This window comes from Aythya marila (assembly GCF_965140915.1).
Source record: "Aythya marila genome assembly, chromosome: 2".
In the NCBI taxonomy this organism is placed as follows: domain Eukaryota; kingdom Metazoa; phylum Chordata; class Aves; order Anseriformes; family Anatidae; genus Aythya; species Aythya marila.
Genome location: NC_139043.1, coordinates 155,002,675 through 155,020,313, shown reverse-complemented (window position 1 = coordinate 155,020,313; position 17,639 = coordinate 155,002,675). Strand labels below are relative to the sequence as shown.

Below are 17,639 nucleotides of genomic sequence, written 5' to 3'. Positions count from 1 at the left end.
CAGCATCGGGATGCTTTCAGTAAATAAATAAAAAACAAACAAACAAACAAAACTAAATATTGTGAATTGAGAGAGGAGCTCGGGACTTGTTGTCCCCTCGTGTATGTACCCTGAAAGGTGTCTTGCCTTCATGCCAACTGGAGCTAACAGGGAACAAAGCCTCTCCTTTTTGGATTGCAGCAACCTGGGATGGGATCTCACCCCTTACACTCGCCCACCTCGCCAGCACACCTCCAAGTCAGCTCTGCCATCCAGCCTGCTCCAACACACCCCACAAAACCCCAAGGGTGCTGCTCAGACCTTCCAGCTAATTGTTTGCATGTTGGTAAATAAATTTTTCTCCAATAATTCAACATGGACACACCAAAGTCAGCAGCCATGCAAGTTTTTGCCACCAGCACCTTTCCACCTTTGCTAGCCCTAGAAATGAGGGCAGAGCTGACCAGCCTCTGCACACCAGGCTGGGAGAAAGGAGGGGACGAGAGGGCAGAGAGCTGTATTTGTGCCCTCCTACTACTCTAGGAGCCAAGTTTTAAAACTTGCTCGACTTTTCAGATCATGAGCTGGTAGGCAGAAGAGACAACACGAGTCAAAAAAACACAAGTCAAACTCAAAGACAGACAAAGAGAGAAAGGCTGCCCTGCAAATCCTCAGGCTCCTGCTCTCTTCCCTTCCCATCTGCAACAAATTGCCAGGAAAACCAGGAAATATTGAAAAACACCACCACAAGACTCTTAATCCGACTGACCATACTTTGTAAAATTTGAATACAGGGCTGTGTCATTTCTTTTTGGCCCTACCATTCCCCTACCAAGCTGGGTATGGGGTAAAACCAAAATGAAAAGACAGACCCCAAATCCCATTTGTGTTCCTCAACTGAAGAGGTTTGTTGTTTAATGACAGCAATCCAGCCAAAGCAGTGCCAGAGGCAGCCTCTGGCTGCTGCAAATAGCAGGGACCATCAGAAATCAGACCCAGAGGAGGAGTTGAACTCAAACTCTAGCTTCTGGGCTGGGTCTGAACACCTCCATCTCAGTTTAAGGATGTCTGTTTCCAAAACTGACTCCGAAACCAGCACTCCCAGCCCACAGCTCCACTGAAATCAAGGAAAACTGGTTCCTTTCCCTGCTTCAAAAGCAACACTCAGGGAAATCCTGTCCCAGGAAAGACCGAATCGCCCACCTGGGCAGCAACACTTGTCCCCCCAAACCTTCCCAATTCCATCCTCACTGCAAAAATAAAAGCTGTGCCCGTACCAGGGTTACAAATATTTCAACCTGCCAGGGCCAAAGACTCCAGAAGGGAGATTTATCGCAATAAATAATCTTCATGACACAGGAGGACGGAGCTTCTTGTCCAGAGAGCTCCCAAGGCACATGAAAAACTGCACTATAAATGTCAGCACCTCAGACGCCACCGCTGACGAGATGCCACCTCTGGGAAAGGCAGGCAGCACAGGCTTGATCATAAAGACACTTGGCTAAAAAAAACGAGGGTGGTACCATGAGGACATGGGTGAGCAATCCTCTAGAGCACCAACAAACCCTCGGCTTTACTTCGGGGGGATCAGGAGGTAGCCAGGTCCCAACTTTCCTCCCAGCGTGGCCAAAGGACTCACTCTGGTTCTCCTGAGTTGACTCCAGGCTGGGAATAATGAGTTGTGAGACTGCAACCCAACCAGCAACTAGAGGAGTTGGAAAGAGGATGGAAGAAGCAATTTAAGGCCTAAACCCCATAGGACCCGCAGAGATGTTAGCTGCAGATGCAATAAAACATGAATGGGGGAAGGAAGCAACATCCTCCTGCAGCCAAGTCCACTCTCAGATGCAAAAATACGCGTACAGATGGCAAAGAGCTTACATCAACCTTGTGATACCTAAACACCAAGAGCTGAGGGAGTAATAGTATTTAGCTACATCAAATTAACCTTTTCCTTTTCTTAGATGCTTGGTTAATAAGCAGCAAGCAAATTGTGAGAGCATAAAGTTAGTCCTCTGTTGGAGAAACTCCTGCTTTAGCCAAGCCACAGCCTCCTTTCCCACACTGCCCAGTCCTCTGCTCATCTCCAGGAGAAAGATCCCCAGAAAAAACCTTCCCCAGAAACTCAGCTGCACACCTGGGCTGGCCCTGCCTTAAAAGTATTCCTACAGAAGAAATTATGATTCAGTTAGGACCCAAACTCTCTCTGAATGTTGGTGGGACCGGGTTGTTTGTAATGACAGCACGGAGCCCTCACTGCGTGGGATGAGGCTCCCCCATCCATCATCCCTGTGGGCATCATAAGGTGCAGAGACAGCAGATGGGGTGCTGGAAGATTGGGATGAAGGCTGAAGCCTTGCTGCTGTGATGACACGGAGCAGGGAGCTGCGGGAAGAGGGCCCCAGCTGGCTGCCCTGGGCTCAGCTTGGCTGCTCCAAGAAAATTTGGGGACCATTCCTGGAAAGCACAAACCCAACACATCGCTTCCCTTCTGCACTTGGTTTCACACAGCCAGAAGACACCAAAAAAGCTACCCAAAGTAGAAAAAGGCTGCGGGGACACCAGCACCGATGCAACCAACTCTTTCCAGGTTCTTTCCACGCAGGGATGCACTGCTCCTACCTTCGACCAGAGCATCTCTGCTTCAATCCAAAGTTCAGTGCCTCGCACGAGAGGACCCCGAGAGCAGCTCTGGAGCCCTGGTTGGAGTGGCTGGGCCTGCACAGGGCCCGGGCAAACACAACCAACACTGTGTCTTTAAAACCACTTCAGTGCAGATGTTGTTTCCATGGTAACTAGTGGACCAAATACATTAGTGTTTCTAATAATAAACCGAACCTTCATCTTGGAAAATGTGATCCCCCCTCCCCTCCCCTTTACCACCATCACCCTGCCTTTCTTCTTCTCCCCTCCCCTTTCGCCGAATTAAGCCCAGCGTTTAACAAGCAAGGCATAATTAGTAAATAACTGCAAGGGCCCCGTAAGTCCCAGCACCCAGGCAGATGGAGAAGAGGGAGGTGGAGGGGAGGGAAAGGAGGGAGGGGGAGCCTCGCTCCACGAACCCGGGAAAGTGTCCAAAAAGGGGATGAACTACTTAAAATAAATAAATAAATAAATACTCAAAGTGCAAGGTAGCAGAGGGCAGCCACCCTGGCATCGCCCTGGGTGCCCTGGCAGCTGATTTGGGGTGCCAGCGCCCCACGAGCATTTCGAGGAATCTCACACTCCTCCAGAGGCTCCGGTATAGAAGCGGCACCAGCTGCGCTGTGCCGGCAGCAGGTGAAACTTCACGGACCCCCCCCGAACACGCACACACCCCCCCCAGCACCTGCAAACCCCCCATATTCCTGCTGTGGGACCACCACCTAAAAAAAAAAAAAAAAAAAAAAAAAAAGAGAGAAGGACCCCGAATTTGGGAAAGAGATGTGGTGAGATGCAGAGGGGTGATTCCCTTAAATGTGACACGTGGGAAGATGGAGTGGGGGGGACCACGGGAGGAAGATGCTCAGTGGGGGTTGTGCCCCCCAACAGCAACAAGCACACGATTCAGCAGCGTTGTCTTTGAACAGAGCAGGAGGTGTGGGGAGGATGAGGAGGGTGGAGAGGAAGGGGAGTAAAGGGAGGATGGGGAGTAAAGGGAGGAAGGGGAGGAAGAGAAGGAAGGGCGGGATGAGAAGTAATGGGAGGAAGGGGAGGATGGGGAGGAAGAGGAGTAAAGGGAGGACCGGGAGGAAGGGGAGGAAGAGGAAGAAGGGGAGGATGGGGAGAAAGAGGAGGAAGGGATGGATGGGGAGGAAAGGGAGTAAAGGGGAACAAGGGGAGTAAAGGGGATGAAAGGGAGTAAAGAGGATGAAGGGGAGTAAAGGGAGGACTGGGAGGAAGAGGAGGATGAGGAGGAAAGGGTGGATGGGAAGGAAGGGGAATAAAGGGGAAGAAAGGGAGTAAAGGGGCAAAAGGGGAGGAACTGGAGGGTGAGGAGTAAAGGGAGGATGGGGAGGAAAGGGTGGAAGGGGAGGAAGAAGAGTAAAGAGAGGAAGGGAAGCAAGAGGAGTAAAGGGGAAGAAGGGGAGGACGGAGAGGAAGAGGTGGAAGGGGAGGATGGGGACGAAGAGGGAGGATGGGGACGAAGGGGAGTAAAAGGGAGGAAGGGGAGGATGGGGAGGAAGAGGAGTAAAGGGGAAGAAGGGGAGGATGGAGAGGAAGGGCAGGATGAAGAAGAAGGGAAGGAAGGGGAGGAAGAGGAGGAAGAGGAGGAAGAGGAGGAAGAGGAGGAAGAGGAGGAAGAGGAGGAAGAGGAGGAAGAGGAGGAAGAAGAGGAAGGCGACACCGCCGCCGCAGCACCCCCAGCGTGTGTCCCCCCCCCCCGCCGCCCCCTCCCCACGCCGGCACCCGACCCGCACCATCGCTGGGGGACCGCAAAGCCCCGGGGATGCCGATGCCGGCAGTGACCGCGGCAGGGCTGGGGTCCGTCCCCGCTCCCCTCCCTTCCAGCTCCATCGCTCCCGGACCCTCCCCATCCTTTTATTTAACCCCCCCTCCGCCCCGTAACACCCCCCCCCGGGCCGGTACTCACCATGTCGGGGTTGAGCTGGGCTAAGATGGCGAAGGCGGCGAGCCTGTCACACAGGCATTTGGTCCGGGAGGCGTCGAGCGGGACCGTTCGGCAGCCGCGCCAGGACCAGGCGCCGGGCGGGGAGGCGGAGGCGGAGGCTCTGCTGGAGGGAGGGGAAGGAAAAGGACGGGGCGGCGGAGAGAGAGGGAGAGAGGCCGTGAGGGAGGGCGGCGGGGGGCACGGCGCCCGGGGGCGGCAGCGGTCCCCTCAGGCTCGCCCCTTCTCCCTCCTCGTCCTCCTCGGGGATGGGGATGGGTGTGGGACTCAGCGGGGTGCTGGGCCAGGTCCTCGAGGTGGTGTTGAGCCTGGTCCTTGACCTGGTTGTGGTCCGAATCCTGCCCCTAAGCTTGGTTCTGGACCTGATCTTCAACCTGGTTCTGGTCCGGATCCTGACCCTAAGCTTGGTTCTGGACCTGGCCCTTAACCTGGTCCTGACCCTGGATCTGATCCTGACCCTGGTTCTGGTCCTGACCCTGGTTCTGGTCCTGGTTTGGGACTTGGTCCTAGCCTGGTGCCGGTCCTGATCCTGATACTAATCCTGCTTCTGGACCTGGACCTCGTTCTGATCCTGTTTCTGGTCCTGATCCTGGTCCTCAGTCCTGGTTCTGACCCTGGACCTGGTCTTGGTCCTGACCCTAATATTGGTCTTGGACCTGGTTTTGCCCCTACTTCTGGTCCTGATCCTGACAGTAATCCTGCTTCTGGACCTGGTCCTAAGCTTGGTTCTGGTCCTGATCCTGACCCTAACCTTGGTTGTGGACTTGGTCCTTGACCTGATTCTGGTCCTTGATCTGGTCCTAGACCTGGTCCTGGACCTGGTCCTAGTTCTGCCCCTGATCCTGATACTGGTCTTGACCCTGGGCCTGGACCTGGGCTTAATCCTGGTTCAGGACCTACCCCTGTCCTACACAACCCATATATACCTCCCTAACCCTATATCCCATATAGTCGCATAATCCTATAGCCCCGTCCCACACCCCTTACACCCCTCAGTCCCCCCATATCCCCATCCCACCCCATATACACCCTCCTCACCCCAAATCCCCCTGGGGAGCACACCCTTTCCCCAAATACCACCCCCACAATGTGACCCCAAAACCTCCCTTCCTGGCTGTGGAGTCTGGGAAAGGGGTGCCAGGAGCTCCTTGCAGTGGCACCCAGTAGGGCTTTCAGTGGATAGGGAGACACTGAGGGGACACTGTCCCTGCTTTTTGTGTAGGGTGAGAAGGTCAGGATCCCTGCAGACAACCCAGGAGCACATCATAGGACACGGAGGCAGAGCAGAAGGGCCACACACCCTCTCTGGGGCAGCACAGGGTGAGGTGTCCCCTCTCCACGTCCTCAGAGGAGGGGACAGGGACAAGAACATCAGCAGTGAGCTGAAGGCAGCTCCAGATGGAGCCGAGCTGCTCAGCAGCCTGAGGTAGCTCACAGATGGCCCGGACCTCAGGCCACTGAGTCCAGCAGACCTGTCAGGAGCTGCTAAGAAGTTTTTGTAGAACTGGGCTCCAAACACACGTCAAACCCTTCCTCGTGCAATGGGCCCGAGCCTCCTTCTGCCTCCTTCAACATCCCTGAAAGCAGGGAGAAAGGGCTGGGCACCAACATCCTAACAGCGACCAGCGCAGTTTGAGGATTGAAAAAAAAAAAAAAAAAAAAAAAAAAGCCAAATGTAGTTTGCTTGTAGGAGGTCTGAGCAATGCACAACCCAAAACAGTTTTTCTGGCACCTGTGCAAAGCTTTCAAAGTGCCCCCACCCTACTTCTTGTCCAACCATGTCCCGACCCTACTGCGTGTCCATCCATCCATGTCCCAACCCTACTGCATGTCCATCCACCCATGTCCCAACCCTACTGCTTGTCCATCCACATCCCGACCCTATCATTCTGACCCCGACCTGGCAGCATTCCCCACTCCCTTCCAGGAACTGTCACCAATTCACCAGCTCCCTTCCTGAAGGCACTGAGGGATCCACGGCCAACCTCCAAGGGAATATGGCTCCTGAGCTCTCCCCGAGATGTGCTGGCCCTATTTCCACGAACCACAACACCAGTCACTTGTTCTGTTTCTGCACTGCCACCGAGACAAACGCCTCATTTGCGGTGTGTGTAAATAATGACAAATGCTTAAACTCTCTCAACCAGTTGTGTATCGCCATACAAAGTGTTCATTTAGCTTGACAAAATCTCCTTTCCGTAAGTTGATTGCTATTAATTTCTCAGCTTTAATGAGCGTGCTATTATTCAATTATAATCAGGATGTTACCCACAAGCCCCTTGTTGTAGGATCCTGCATCCCATGGGGTTATTGCGCCTACGACAGATGTGAGCCTGGCGGCTCTGGGGCAAGGACACATGCCTCTTTCCGGACTTGGAGAACTTCCCCTCTTCTCTCGCAGAAGAGCAATGACCCCCAATTAGCCTTAGCCTGCTCCTTCCAAGCCCTCGCATGCAAAATTGCTCAGACTTGTCTCTCTTAAAAACTCCCGGCTTTATTAGATGATGTATAGCATGTTTTCTAGCAGCTGCTGTAATGAAAAGTATTTCATTAGATAGGGCTGCGGATTAAGTAGCCATGCTCTCTTCCAATTACAGAATATAGACGTTTATTGAAATTTCTGCATTATTATAAATAAATCCGTCGTTCCAAGCCAGTAACAAACCAATATCATTAGGATTCGTTTTCTCTTAGCATACACTAAATTTTCCTTTTTACTCACATTAACAATCCCAAACAATGAAATTATTCCATTTTTTTTCCCTCTTATCTGTTTCAAGCTTTTAATTTGTGTTGCTTGCTATCAATTTGTCCTTCCTCCATATCTCTACACCAGCTTTTACTTTCTCTCTAAACCAGGCTGTTGGTTTTGTAGTTATTGGCTTGTCTTTGCTCTTTTTGTTTGTTTTCTTTGCGTGTGTGCTTTTTAGTGCTGCGGTCATCTTTTTCATTTATGGCTTTGCAGCTATCTTGGAAAGCATTTTAAAAAGGACTTCTAATTACCCTTAACTTTTTCTCTTTAAATAGGCTTTCAAAACAGAGAGACACCCTTGAAGTTATCATTTCCACACCAGATACGTGTGTGTTGACACGCATGCACACCCCATGGCATGAGCAATTTGGATTCTCTTGAAACGTGTGGACACAATTGCCTTCACATCACTTTCAATCCTGAAGCTCAGCTTTATTCATTTACCAGCTCTCAGAGTAGACTAGGACAGATCTGGGCCACACATCAGTGAAAGTAACCTCATTAAAAAAAAAAAAAATAAATAAAATAAATAAAAAGAAAGGATAAAAAAATAAAACAAAAAGAGATCAGAAAGCCTACAGAAATGGGAAACCCCAGGGAAGGTATCAGAAAACAAATACCGCTCCCCAGGTGCTGTGCCCGGTCTCACTCTCTCGTGGCAGAAAAAATGAGAGCACAGCAGTGAGCTCAATATCAGAATAAAGTCAGTCCAAAGCCACACTTGGCATGCTCTGATCCCCATTTCTAGGTGCTCAGAGAGAGCTCATAGTGATATCTAGGAAACCAAACAACAAACAAAAACGACAACAAAGAGAAAACCACCCATTTTATCCTACCCCCACTTTGCTCAGGTCTGCTGCCTGCTTATTTATCCCACTGGATTCAAAGAAATCAATTGGATCAAAGCCACACGGGTTTTGTCACTTTAAAAGCTGCGATAAATCACACCAACAATGGGTGCTGTGGGAGGTGCTGAGTCAGAAATTCGGGGTAAATCATCTCATCAACTATGCCATTTAGCAGAAAGTGAAAATCCAGCCCTCGTTAATTGATTATTGCAAAAAATTAAGCTGCTCAGGATATTTAAATGGCTGCTGCTCCAAAAGGGCATGTGCATCGCACTAGTTTTAAACTCAAAAGTAGAACTCATCTCTCTTTTTCCTCTTCCTCTTCATGAATCTGTTTAATTACCTGTTCTCTTTGCCCTGCAATCCTTTGGACAGGATTAATCTGGAAGGACAGAATAATGCTTTGGATATATTGAACCTTCGTCAGCCTCACTTCTGGATTCAGCATGTATTTCTTCATTTTAAAATAAATTTCTTGTCCACATGGTTGCTAATAAGCTCCTAAAAATACATAATTGAGTTGCAACTGGAAGACTTCAAACTCACAGCTGTATCCAAACCTCATGAGTAATGCCAGCTGTGCGATTTTGGGGTGTTCCAGCTGTGGCTATGAAAAGCTTGAGCCTGTCTGGCAATATCTGTTGCACATGGCATATTTAATGCCTCCAAGAGAGATCTAATGGGATCTGTCCATAGTCCAGGGGATCACATCTGAAGGAATTGCCTTCTTGTGGGATGGGGATCGAGTTTTGCCCAGACAAAGGTGTGTAGGATCAGCCAGCAAAGCTTAGCAAAAGCCTCGTGGTTCACAGCAGATTTCAAATCCTAAGTGGTTTAATCATTGAAATTTGTAAAACGGAGCTTGTTTGTGGGATCTTTTTGAGGGGATATTGCAGCTGCATGAAAAAATGCCTTCATCATGGACCTGATTAAAAGCTGCAGGAGAAATTGGGATTGTTACAAACAGGTCCTTAAAGGAGATTGTGTGTTTGTGTATAGATTTCAGCTGTACGTCAGCACCGAGCCTTCATTTTCTCAGCAAAACCATTGATTCTGCAGAAAAGTACACGGGGTTTGCAATGGAAAACCCCTGCTCACAACTCAGCAGCAAAGAAAAGGAGCAGGATTTGAGTTATTCACAAATATTGAATACAGGTACACGAATAAGGAAGCAGAATTATTTCCAGGCGGTCTCAAGAGGAGAGGGAAGAAAGAGGAACTGTGCTAAAGGGAAAACGTGGGCAGAATATCAGAGAACAGTGTAGTCAGACTGATTACGAGCCAGTCAAAGAGGAATTGTAGAAATCCCCAAACCAGACTGGCGTACAAAAAAAAAAAAAAAAATTGTGCTGGGAGGGTTAGCAGGAAACCTGACAAGTTTGTTCTGTCTCTGATGTCTGTGGTCAGATTTATCTCCGGTGTAATTCCAGCGACGTTCCATGAGAAAATGTTTCACCATATGTTACAACATGGCTCTGAACATTATTTGAGCACTTGATGGGAAAAAGCAATTAAGCACTGTCTTGTAGATTTAAACAGGAGCTTAAGGACTTTCTGAAATGGAAATGCTTTTCTGAATAGGAATTTGCACAAAGGATGAGGCTTTGTTGTAGGAAGAGGCATGGATCAGGAAGGGGGGTTAAAAACAGGGTATTTATTTATGACATATATAATATAAAGGATCTCCAGAGGTTTCTTCCAACCTCAGTAATTCTCTGACTCTGATACTTATGGCTTCACATGGGCCGTCCCCCCTTTGCTAACCAGGCAGGTCATGCAAGCACTTGGCGTGGGTCCAGCTGGCAGATTGATTATTAATTTGAAGAACCAGAGATGAAGTCAAAGTTAATCCTTTTTGAGGGATTCCCAAAAGCAATTTTCATTTCCAGCCAAAGGCTGCCCCGGAGCGCCTTTCAAACGCTCTGGCTCTGCACAATAACTCGGGACAAAAAAAAATGTACAATCATTTTGCTGCAGCAAGTGTGGCACAGTCAGAGGTTCTGCAGGACCTCGGGGCTGGATTACAAAGTGAATGGATCCCAAGAACAAGGGACACGAAAGGGTTTGCTCCTCTTGGAAAAGAAGGCAGGTTAGAAAGAGATTATATATAACTTCGATCTGCTGCTAAAGCTGTTGTGAAAGACCTCTTATGACACAGGTAAACACTAAAATAAATGAGACATTGAGCCAAAGATGGGCTAAAATCAATCTAAAACATGTCAGACTCTCAGGAAGTTTTGGACACTATCAGTGCCAAAGCAGTAATAATGCTTTGGTTAGTTTAGGCCTTCCTAAGAACTGGATAAAAGCTGCAAAACTGTTTCACCAGGGTCATCCTGTAATCGAAGACATTATTTTGCCTTTTATCAGTCCACTGACTGAAAGCCAGGCTGAGCTCTCAGCGATGCTACTGAAAACCCTGTGAGACATCACATACATCCAGCAAGTCAGGCTGGCTTTGCTGAAGTGCAACCCCTCCTCCTAGAAAAACCCAGTCTGAATTTCAAGCGTTGCACCTGTTTGGTGACATCCATGTAAAATCAAGTGTCGTCAACCTCATTTAACTGATAAGGAAACTGAGGCACGCAGAGAAGATGTGAAGGGATAGAGTTGTGTTAAGAGGACACTAATGGGGCTTCTTCAAATAAGCAGTCACTCCTCAAACCACTGAGCCACGCTGACTCTCAGTCGATAAACAAAGAGTACAGCTTGTGGTTGGGTTCCCCAATTTCTATACTGAAAGCAAACAAAAAGCAGCTTTCCAGAGCCACTCTTATCAGAAGTGGGAGTAGTCCTTCTTCCATCCCATGTTGTAGTGCCCAGAAGAAAAAAAAAACAGGAGGTATAGATAGATAGGTAAGTAGGTAGGTAGATAGGTAGATAGTTAAAGAGATCAAGAGATAATGAGATATAGATAGATAGATAGATAGATAGATAGATAGATAGATAGATAGATAGATAGATATCTGTCACTTACAGGTCCCTCATTTAAACACCATGACAAGTCTGACTTCCCCTTCATGCCCATGACAGTTGAGTTTCTCCTACCACTGAAGGAAGAGAAGTTACAATGACCCCTAAGTTGCATCCATGAATATGACCCCAAATGCTTTTGTTGAACCCAAGGGCTCTTCGTCTTCTGGGAAACAAACCCCAACAGATGGGGATGATGTGGTCACTGGGGTATAGACCAGGGCATGAATTTCATCTTCAGCTGCTGAAACCTCCTTACAAATTTTACATGGCACTGATGCCCTTTTTCTCACCTCCACCCTGACAGCACAGACCTGGCACTAAACAAAACAATTTTCTGCCAGTAGGAAAGAATCAATAATCAGATTAACGACTATTTTAAAATAAATTCTTTAAAAAAAAAAAAAAAAGGAAATTGAAAAAAAAGAAAAAAAAAAAAAAAAAAACCTACTATTGATCCAGTCGCTTGGTGTGAGGAAAATTAAACCAGGAACATAAACCATTAAACCATTAAACATAGGAATATATATGTATATATATATATTTTTTTTTCAGAGGTCCCTAATAATAGATGGTTTCAAATAATTCACTTCAGAACTGACACAAGGCAAATGGAGAGAGTGGGGATTTTAGAAGAGACTTGGGACCTATGGATGACATGGGGTAGTGGAGATTTTCTCCAGGTCCTTGTCTTTTTGTGTGAGGAGGGACAGGAAGAGAAAGTCGTAAGGAGGTTAAAAGCAAAACCTTTTCCCAGCTGTGAATTTGTAATCATGGCTAACTGAATTGGAGCATTTTGCAGGGGACAAGGTTACTTACTATCTGCAAATTAGCCCTTGAAAAAAAAATAAAAAGAAGAAAGCCCATATGCAGCATCCAGTCTGAAGCCATAATTAACATAAACAATGTTAAAACTCACAAAGAACTACATATTACCATTGAAATAAAGCATATGGCTGGCTAAATACCCGTAAGATTATCTGGAGATAATCTTTTCAGGCACCATAAATACAGCTGATGCTGAGCAGTAATGACTCTCATCAGAAGGCTACACCATCCACACCATCCTGCTGGAAAGTGGCTGACAAATAACGGGCACTTTCCCCTTTTACATCCCCACTCCATGGCCCCACGAAAGGGCTGAAATGTGGACGTGGTGCTTCTTGCACTGTGCCTTTTCCTCTTGCCTCAGTCCCTGGGGATGTGTGGGGTGGGAGAGCAGACCTCGACCCCTGGGCCTGTACCCTGTGATGGCAACTTTGTAGACTCATAGGATCATTAAGGTTGGAAAAGCCCTCCAAGATCATCTGGTCCAACCATCCCCCTACCACCAGTGTCACCCTCTAAACCATGTCCCTAAACACCAGGCCCAACCGTTCCTTGAACACCGCCAGGGACGGTGATTTCACTACCTCCCTGGGCAACCCATCCCAATGCCTGGCCACTCCTTCTGAGCAGAAATTTCTTCTCACGTCCAACCTGAACCTCCCCTTGCACAACTTGAGGCCATTCCCTCCAGTCCTATCACCTGTGAGAAGAGGCCGACCCCCAGCTCCCCACACCTTCCTTTCAGGCAGTTGTAGAGTTCAATAAGGTCTCCCCTGAACCTCCTCTTCTCCAGACCAAACAACCCCAGTTCCTTCAGCTGCTCCTCATAGGACTTCCTTGCACTTCCCTGCCAAATGTCCCTGACAAAGGCAGCCACAGGACAGACATCTCACCCAGACAGACCCCCAGAAGGACCAGTCTGCCCAGCATGTCCCACCCAGTAACCCGATGAACCATCCTCAACACATGCCACAAGTGTCAAAGCTTTAATGCAGAAGACCCAATACCTTTGGACATAGAGAAGATGTGGAGAAGCTGAAATCTCTGCGAGCGTCCTCGTTCCTTAACATGGGAATAAATGTGAAAACCCTGTGAGGTGCCACAGTGCTCATATTGTGGAGGAAACCAGTTGACTAGCCGATCAAAACTGTGGAAACTCTCCTTCATAACCCCATCTTAAATGATTGTTTAAGAAATAGAAGATCTGATCCCTCCCACGGCATCACAGCTAGACTTATACACAGCATCAGGAATTCAAGCCTGCAGTACCGTGCGGGTGTTTGTTGTAGAGAGTATTTGAGGATTTTTTTTTCTTTTGCCTTGTGGATTTTCTCCTTTGAAAGGATGATATTTTCAAACTCTTCTGCGGAACTGTGTGAAATAGAAACCGAAAAGCCTACAGTTTCCTATAATCCCGTGACTTCACGGCTTTGAGAAAAAAGAATCGTTCTCAGATTTAGCTAACCCACAAGCACTGGGATCATCAGGTCGCCTCACCTGCCAGTAACTGCAGGAGATGACCTTGGACTGCTTTCCACAAAAGTTAATATTTTGTCCCTCCAAGATTTTAGTCTCTGTTTTTAAACTCATTATTGCTATCCAAAGCTAGAAGCCCAGGCCATGCCTCCAAGTCTTATTTTTGGGGCAAAGTTGCAGAGTTGGAGCTCTCCTGCTGCAGCAGAGTATTGGAGCAATAGTCCTTTAGGTATTGGGGTCATCGTGGGACAAAGGTGACAACAGGAGGCACTGTGAGAGTACTGTAAACAGCATTTGGGACTTGCTGAAGCTGCCTTTCATGAGCAGAGGGAATTCCCACTGTAATTTCACAACAAAATGCTCAGCACGCTGCAGGCTTGTGGCTGATTCTGTAGGCAGTCCCATCGTGCTAGGAAGAATCAGGCCAGCACGCCGAAGTGATAAGCAGCAGCCTTGTCATATGTACCGAAAACATTTCAGGGAAATCCTTGGAGGAACCAGGCGCCTTAGCTGAGCACATCCTTTACTACGCCTGGACGCTGTGGTCCCACATTCAAGTCTTATGAGAAAGGAGGCTTAGGAAGAATGGGGAAACAAGGCAACAGAGGCTTTTTCTAAGAGTGCCAGATGCTAAAGTAAATGTAAGACATTGCAGCCAGCAGTTAACAAGCTGGAAATGCTCCCTATGGCTAGTCAAGGGTGTATAAATGCCTTCAGTGGAAAAGCAGTGAGAGCAATACAGACACCTGGTGAGAGAGATCTCACATCCACCTCCGTGCATGGCCAGGATGCCTCAGAAATAGCAGTGTCTGTGCCCTGCTTGCAGTCCAACATTCTGTCTTAAATGACCCCAAAAGAGCCCCAAAGTACTCCAAGCTGCCCTGAGCCCCAGCCAGAGCAGAAGGCTGGCTGGCGTGGGGCAAGGGACACAGCCATCCCTCCGTGGTTATCACACACAAGACCTTGGAAATGAGAGGGCAGCAGGCTTGCCTGTTTAAACAGCTGCTTGTCCAGCTGGGGATTTTGAACACTGCTTTGCTGAATGGGACTGAAAGAGGAGAGGAAGATGAAAGTGTGTTATTAGCTCTGAACAAAGAGTCTGCAGATCCCGGCTCTGGTACGCATCCCCACCACTTGCACTCTGATTTTCAGCCTCCACTTCTCTGAAATGACCCCAGCTAGTTTGTCACTCTCCCCAGCTTTTGGGGCAAACTCAGTGATGGTAAACCAAAAAATGTTGTCTACCTATAAGCAACACCTTGCAAGCCAGCAACCAAACAGTGCTGCAGAGGTCCCAGTCCTGGTTCAAAGAGTGCAGGATGCCCTAGAGCCAGGTCGGGAAGAGGGATGGCTCTCTGGCCACAAAAACACTGGCTCCAGGGTATGCTGCTTCTCAGAAGCCTAAATCAGAAAATTTTAATGGCTGAGTGCAGGGCTAGTGGATAAAGAGACAAAGAAAAATAAATCAGGCAGATGACAGAGGGGCTGGGAATAGGAGGAGGTAGCAGACGGTAAAAGAAATTAAATCAAGAAGCCAAATTAAGGTGCTGCAGGCAAAGATGAAGATGCTGGATTAAAGATTAACCGTAACCAAGAGGGAGATGCAGTCCTTTAAAGGTACAAATTACTTCAATGCACTTAGCAAAACCCACACAAATCTAAGAATAAAGTCCTCACAGATGCAAGTGGATCACAGTAAGAGATACATCTGGACTTGGAAATGTTGGATAGCTTCACGTGCTGGTGTTTCCAGCTGAGAAAAGGGAATTAAAGGCAAAGCAAGGGCAAGCTGTCTAAAAAAAGGGAAAGCGCTTGCTGACGTAGGGGAAAGGGTGTAAGAAATATCTTCAAAGGGTCTGGCACTGTGCAAACAAATCCTGAATCTGTGCAGGGGGGCTGCTGAGCCTTTTGGGGGCTCTGCTCAACTTTGGGGCTCTGTTCACACATCCCCATCAAACTGCAAGCAGGGTAAGTAGGGCACCCTTCAGCACTGCTGCTGGGCACAGGAGGTACCAGTCCCATCAAGACAAATTAAGTGTTTAGACCGCTTCACATCAATGCTCTGGGGTTGCTGGGAGAAAGGTCGCCGGTGCTTTGCCACCTCCTTTTAGCACAAGCAGCTCACGTTTTGCAGTGGAGCATCCGAGACCCTGTTCCCGTGAGAGTAAGGGTGGAGGTGGAGGAAAATGAGGGGTCGTGGGGTTAACTTTTTTAATACACTAAAGCATTCTCATCACTTCTTTCAGCCACCCTAATAAGATTTTTCTGGGCAATAAAGACTGCTTAATGTCCATATGGGTGACAATAAGAGCAGGTTATTTCTAGCTGGTTTGCCCTGCCTGTCACAATCCAATCCTGCTCCTCAGACAGACTTTCTGGAACAATTATCCATGGTCAGAACTGCAGGAAAACACCAAAATCAAAACTAAGACCTCCAACTGTACATGAGTGAGCTCTGGATCAGGCACAAGGAGCAATGAAGTGCTCAAAGAGCCAGGGGACAGAAAGAGGCACACACGTATGTAGCAGGAAGGTTGAGTGGGTGCAAGCTCAGCGAGCAGCACTTCTTCCCAGTCAGTGCTTTCCTCCGCTCCTTCCTTTCTATGTGGCCTCCTTTCCCTCTGTGCTCTGCAAAAACGAGCATTTTGTGGAAGCTGAGCAGAGCTGACAGCCCCTTGAATGCTTGGAGTGCCTCCCTTGTTCCCAAGTCAAATTTTGGAAAGCAGCAGCTGCCTGTTCCTGAAGGTCGCTTGGATCCATCCTGGCTCAGTGGTGCTGCATCGCTGCTCATCATTGTTCTGCAGCTCTAGCCACCGTGCATGTCCTGCCACATTACATGCTAGTTTGTTACACATTTGGGGGAGAGTGGGATAAAGAAAACGTAAAGCAAAACTTAAAAAAAAACATCGGGATTTCTGGCTTAACCGACGTGGGTGTGCAAAGGAATCTACTTGAGGGTTTGCTTTGGATTTTTTTTTTTTTTTTTTTTTTTTTTTGCAGGAGAGGAGGAAACCGCTGGGAAATAAAGATGATACTAATGCAGGGAGGAGGCTGGTGCACTAATAAATGTTAATAAATAAATGCTGATACTTGACATCGTGCTGCCCCTCTCCTCAAACAACCCATTCCCACCTCCCTAGCTTCCCATTGGATGTTTTTTCACTGAGGATCGATGTTGACAGCTCCTGGGGGAGGGCAGAACCCAGATTGATCAGAAGATTGGGGTCCATTTTATGTGGCCAGCATTGTTGGGTCTGTCCCCACTCCTTCTCTCCCTTGCTGATGAACGTGGTTGCGAGCAAAGCACTTGCAAAGAGCAGAAGCAGGAGCAGGTGCTGAGCGGAGCAGCACGGGGCTGCTTGTGCTTTTCTCGGGAAAGCAGGTCACGGGGGAGGAGGGGCACTCGTTTCCCAGCTTTGCTGCTGTGAATGTATTTAACCAAAGCGACGCTGGCAACCAAACACGCTGCCGGCTCCTTTGGATTGCTATCCAAACCTTTTAAACCCACTCTCTGCTAATGAAAATGGCTTTCAGAGATGCGGGCTGGTGGAAGGATCTCTCCTCCCAGCAGCATCACTCCATTAAAGCCTCTTCTCCCTCCTACCCGTCCTGCCTCCCCTCTCTCCATCTGGGCACCAAGAAGGACAGAGTGCTCTCCAAGACACCCGGCCACAGGATTTCAGCTCACACCTCCAGTAGCACTCTGTCCCCAGCCAGTTAACCTGCCCAAATTGGACAGCTGTTGCAGCATCTGTGCAAATTTGCACCGATTTTGTGTGCTGAAATGAAGTGGTGCTGCACAAAGAGGCTTTGGAAGGCTCAAAGGGTATTCACCTGATGGGGAGTTTCCAACTTGCCACTTAGCGGCAGGACATGGGAATACTCCTTGGCTAATTAAATACCTGCCAATTACCAGGCAGTGCAAACGATGACCGTGCTGGTTAAAGTAATTTATACTGGAAAATGCCTGTGCTGCCCTGTCTGTGATTTGCAGCATCAGGGCTGGTTTTTACATAGAAATTATGTAGAAGGCACATTTGTGGGGGTGAAGCATCCTTCCTTCCTGCCAGCCCATCCACCCCAATCTGCCCTAAAACCTGCTCCTAACACGCACGCGCACCGGTGCCAAAAGCATCCATCACCGCTTTCTCCCTTGGCAGGCTGAGAGCTGAAG

The 17,639-nt window shown here is 48.4% G+C and overlaps 1 protein-coding gene across 1 annotated transcript in view; it reads right to left on the bottom strand.

The window, feature by feature from the left end:
- ADGRB1 (adhesion G protein-coupled receptor B1) overlaps window positions 1-17,639 on the bottom strand; it is a gene marked incomplete at both ends in the record, with an annotated part of 182,665 nt that overhangs the window by 76,020 nt on the left and 89,006 nt on the right. The window contains one exon of the mRNA XM_082755085.1: window positions 4,553-4,694. Within this exon, the coding sequence (XP_082611211.1) occupies window positions 4,553-4,694 (142 nt within the window). The remainder of the gene's footprint in view (window positions 1-4,552; window positions 4,695-17,639) is intronic.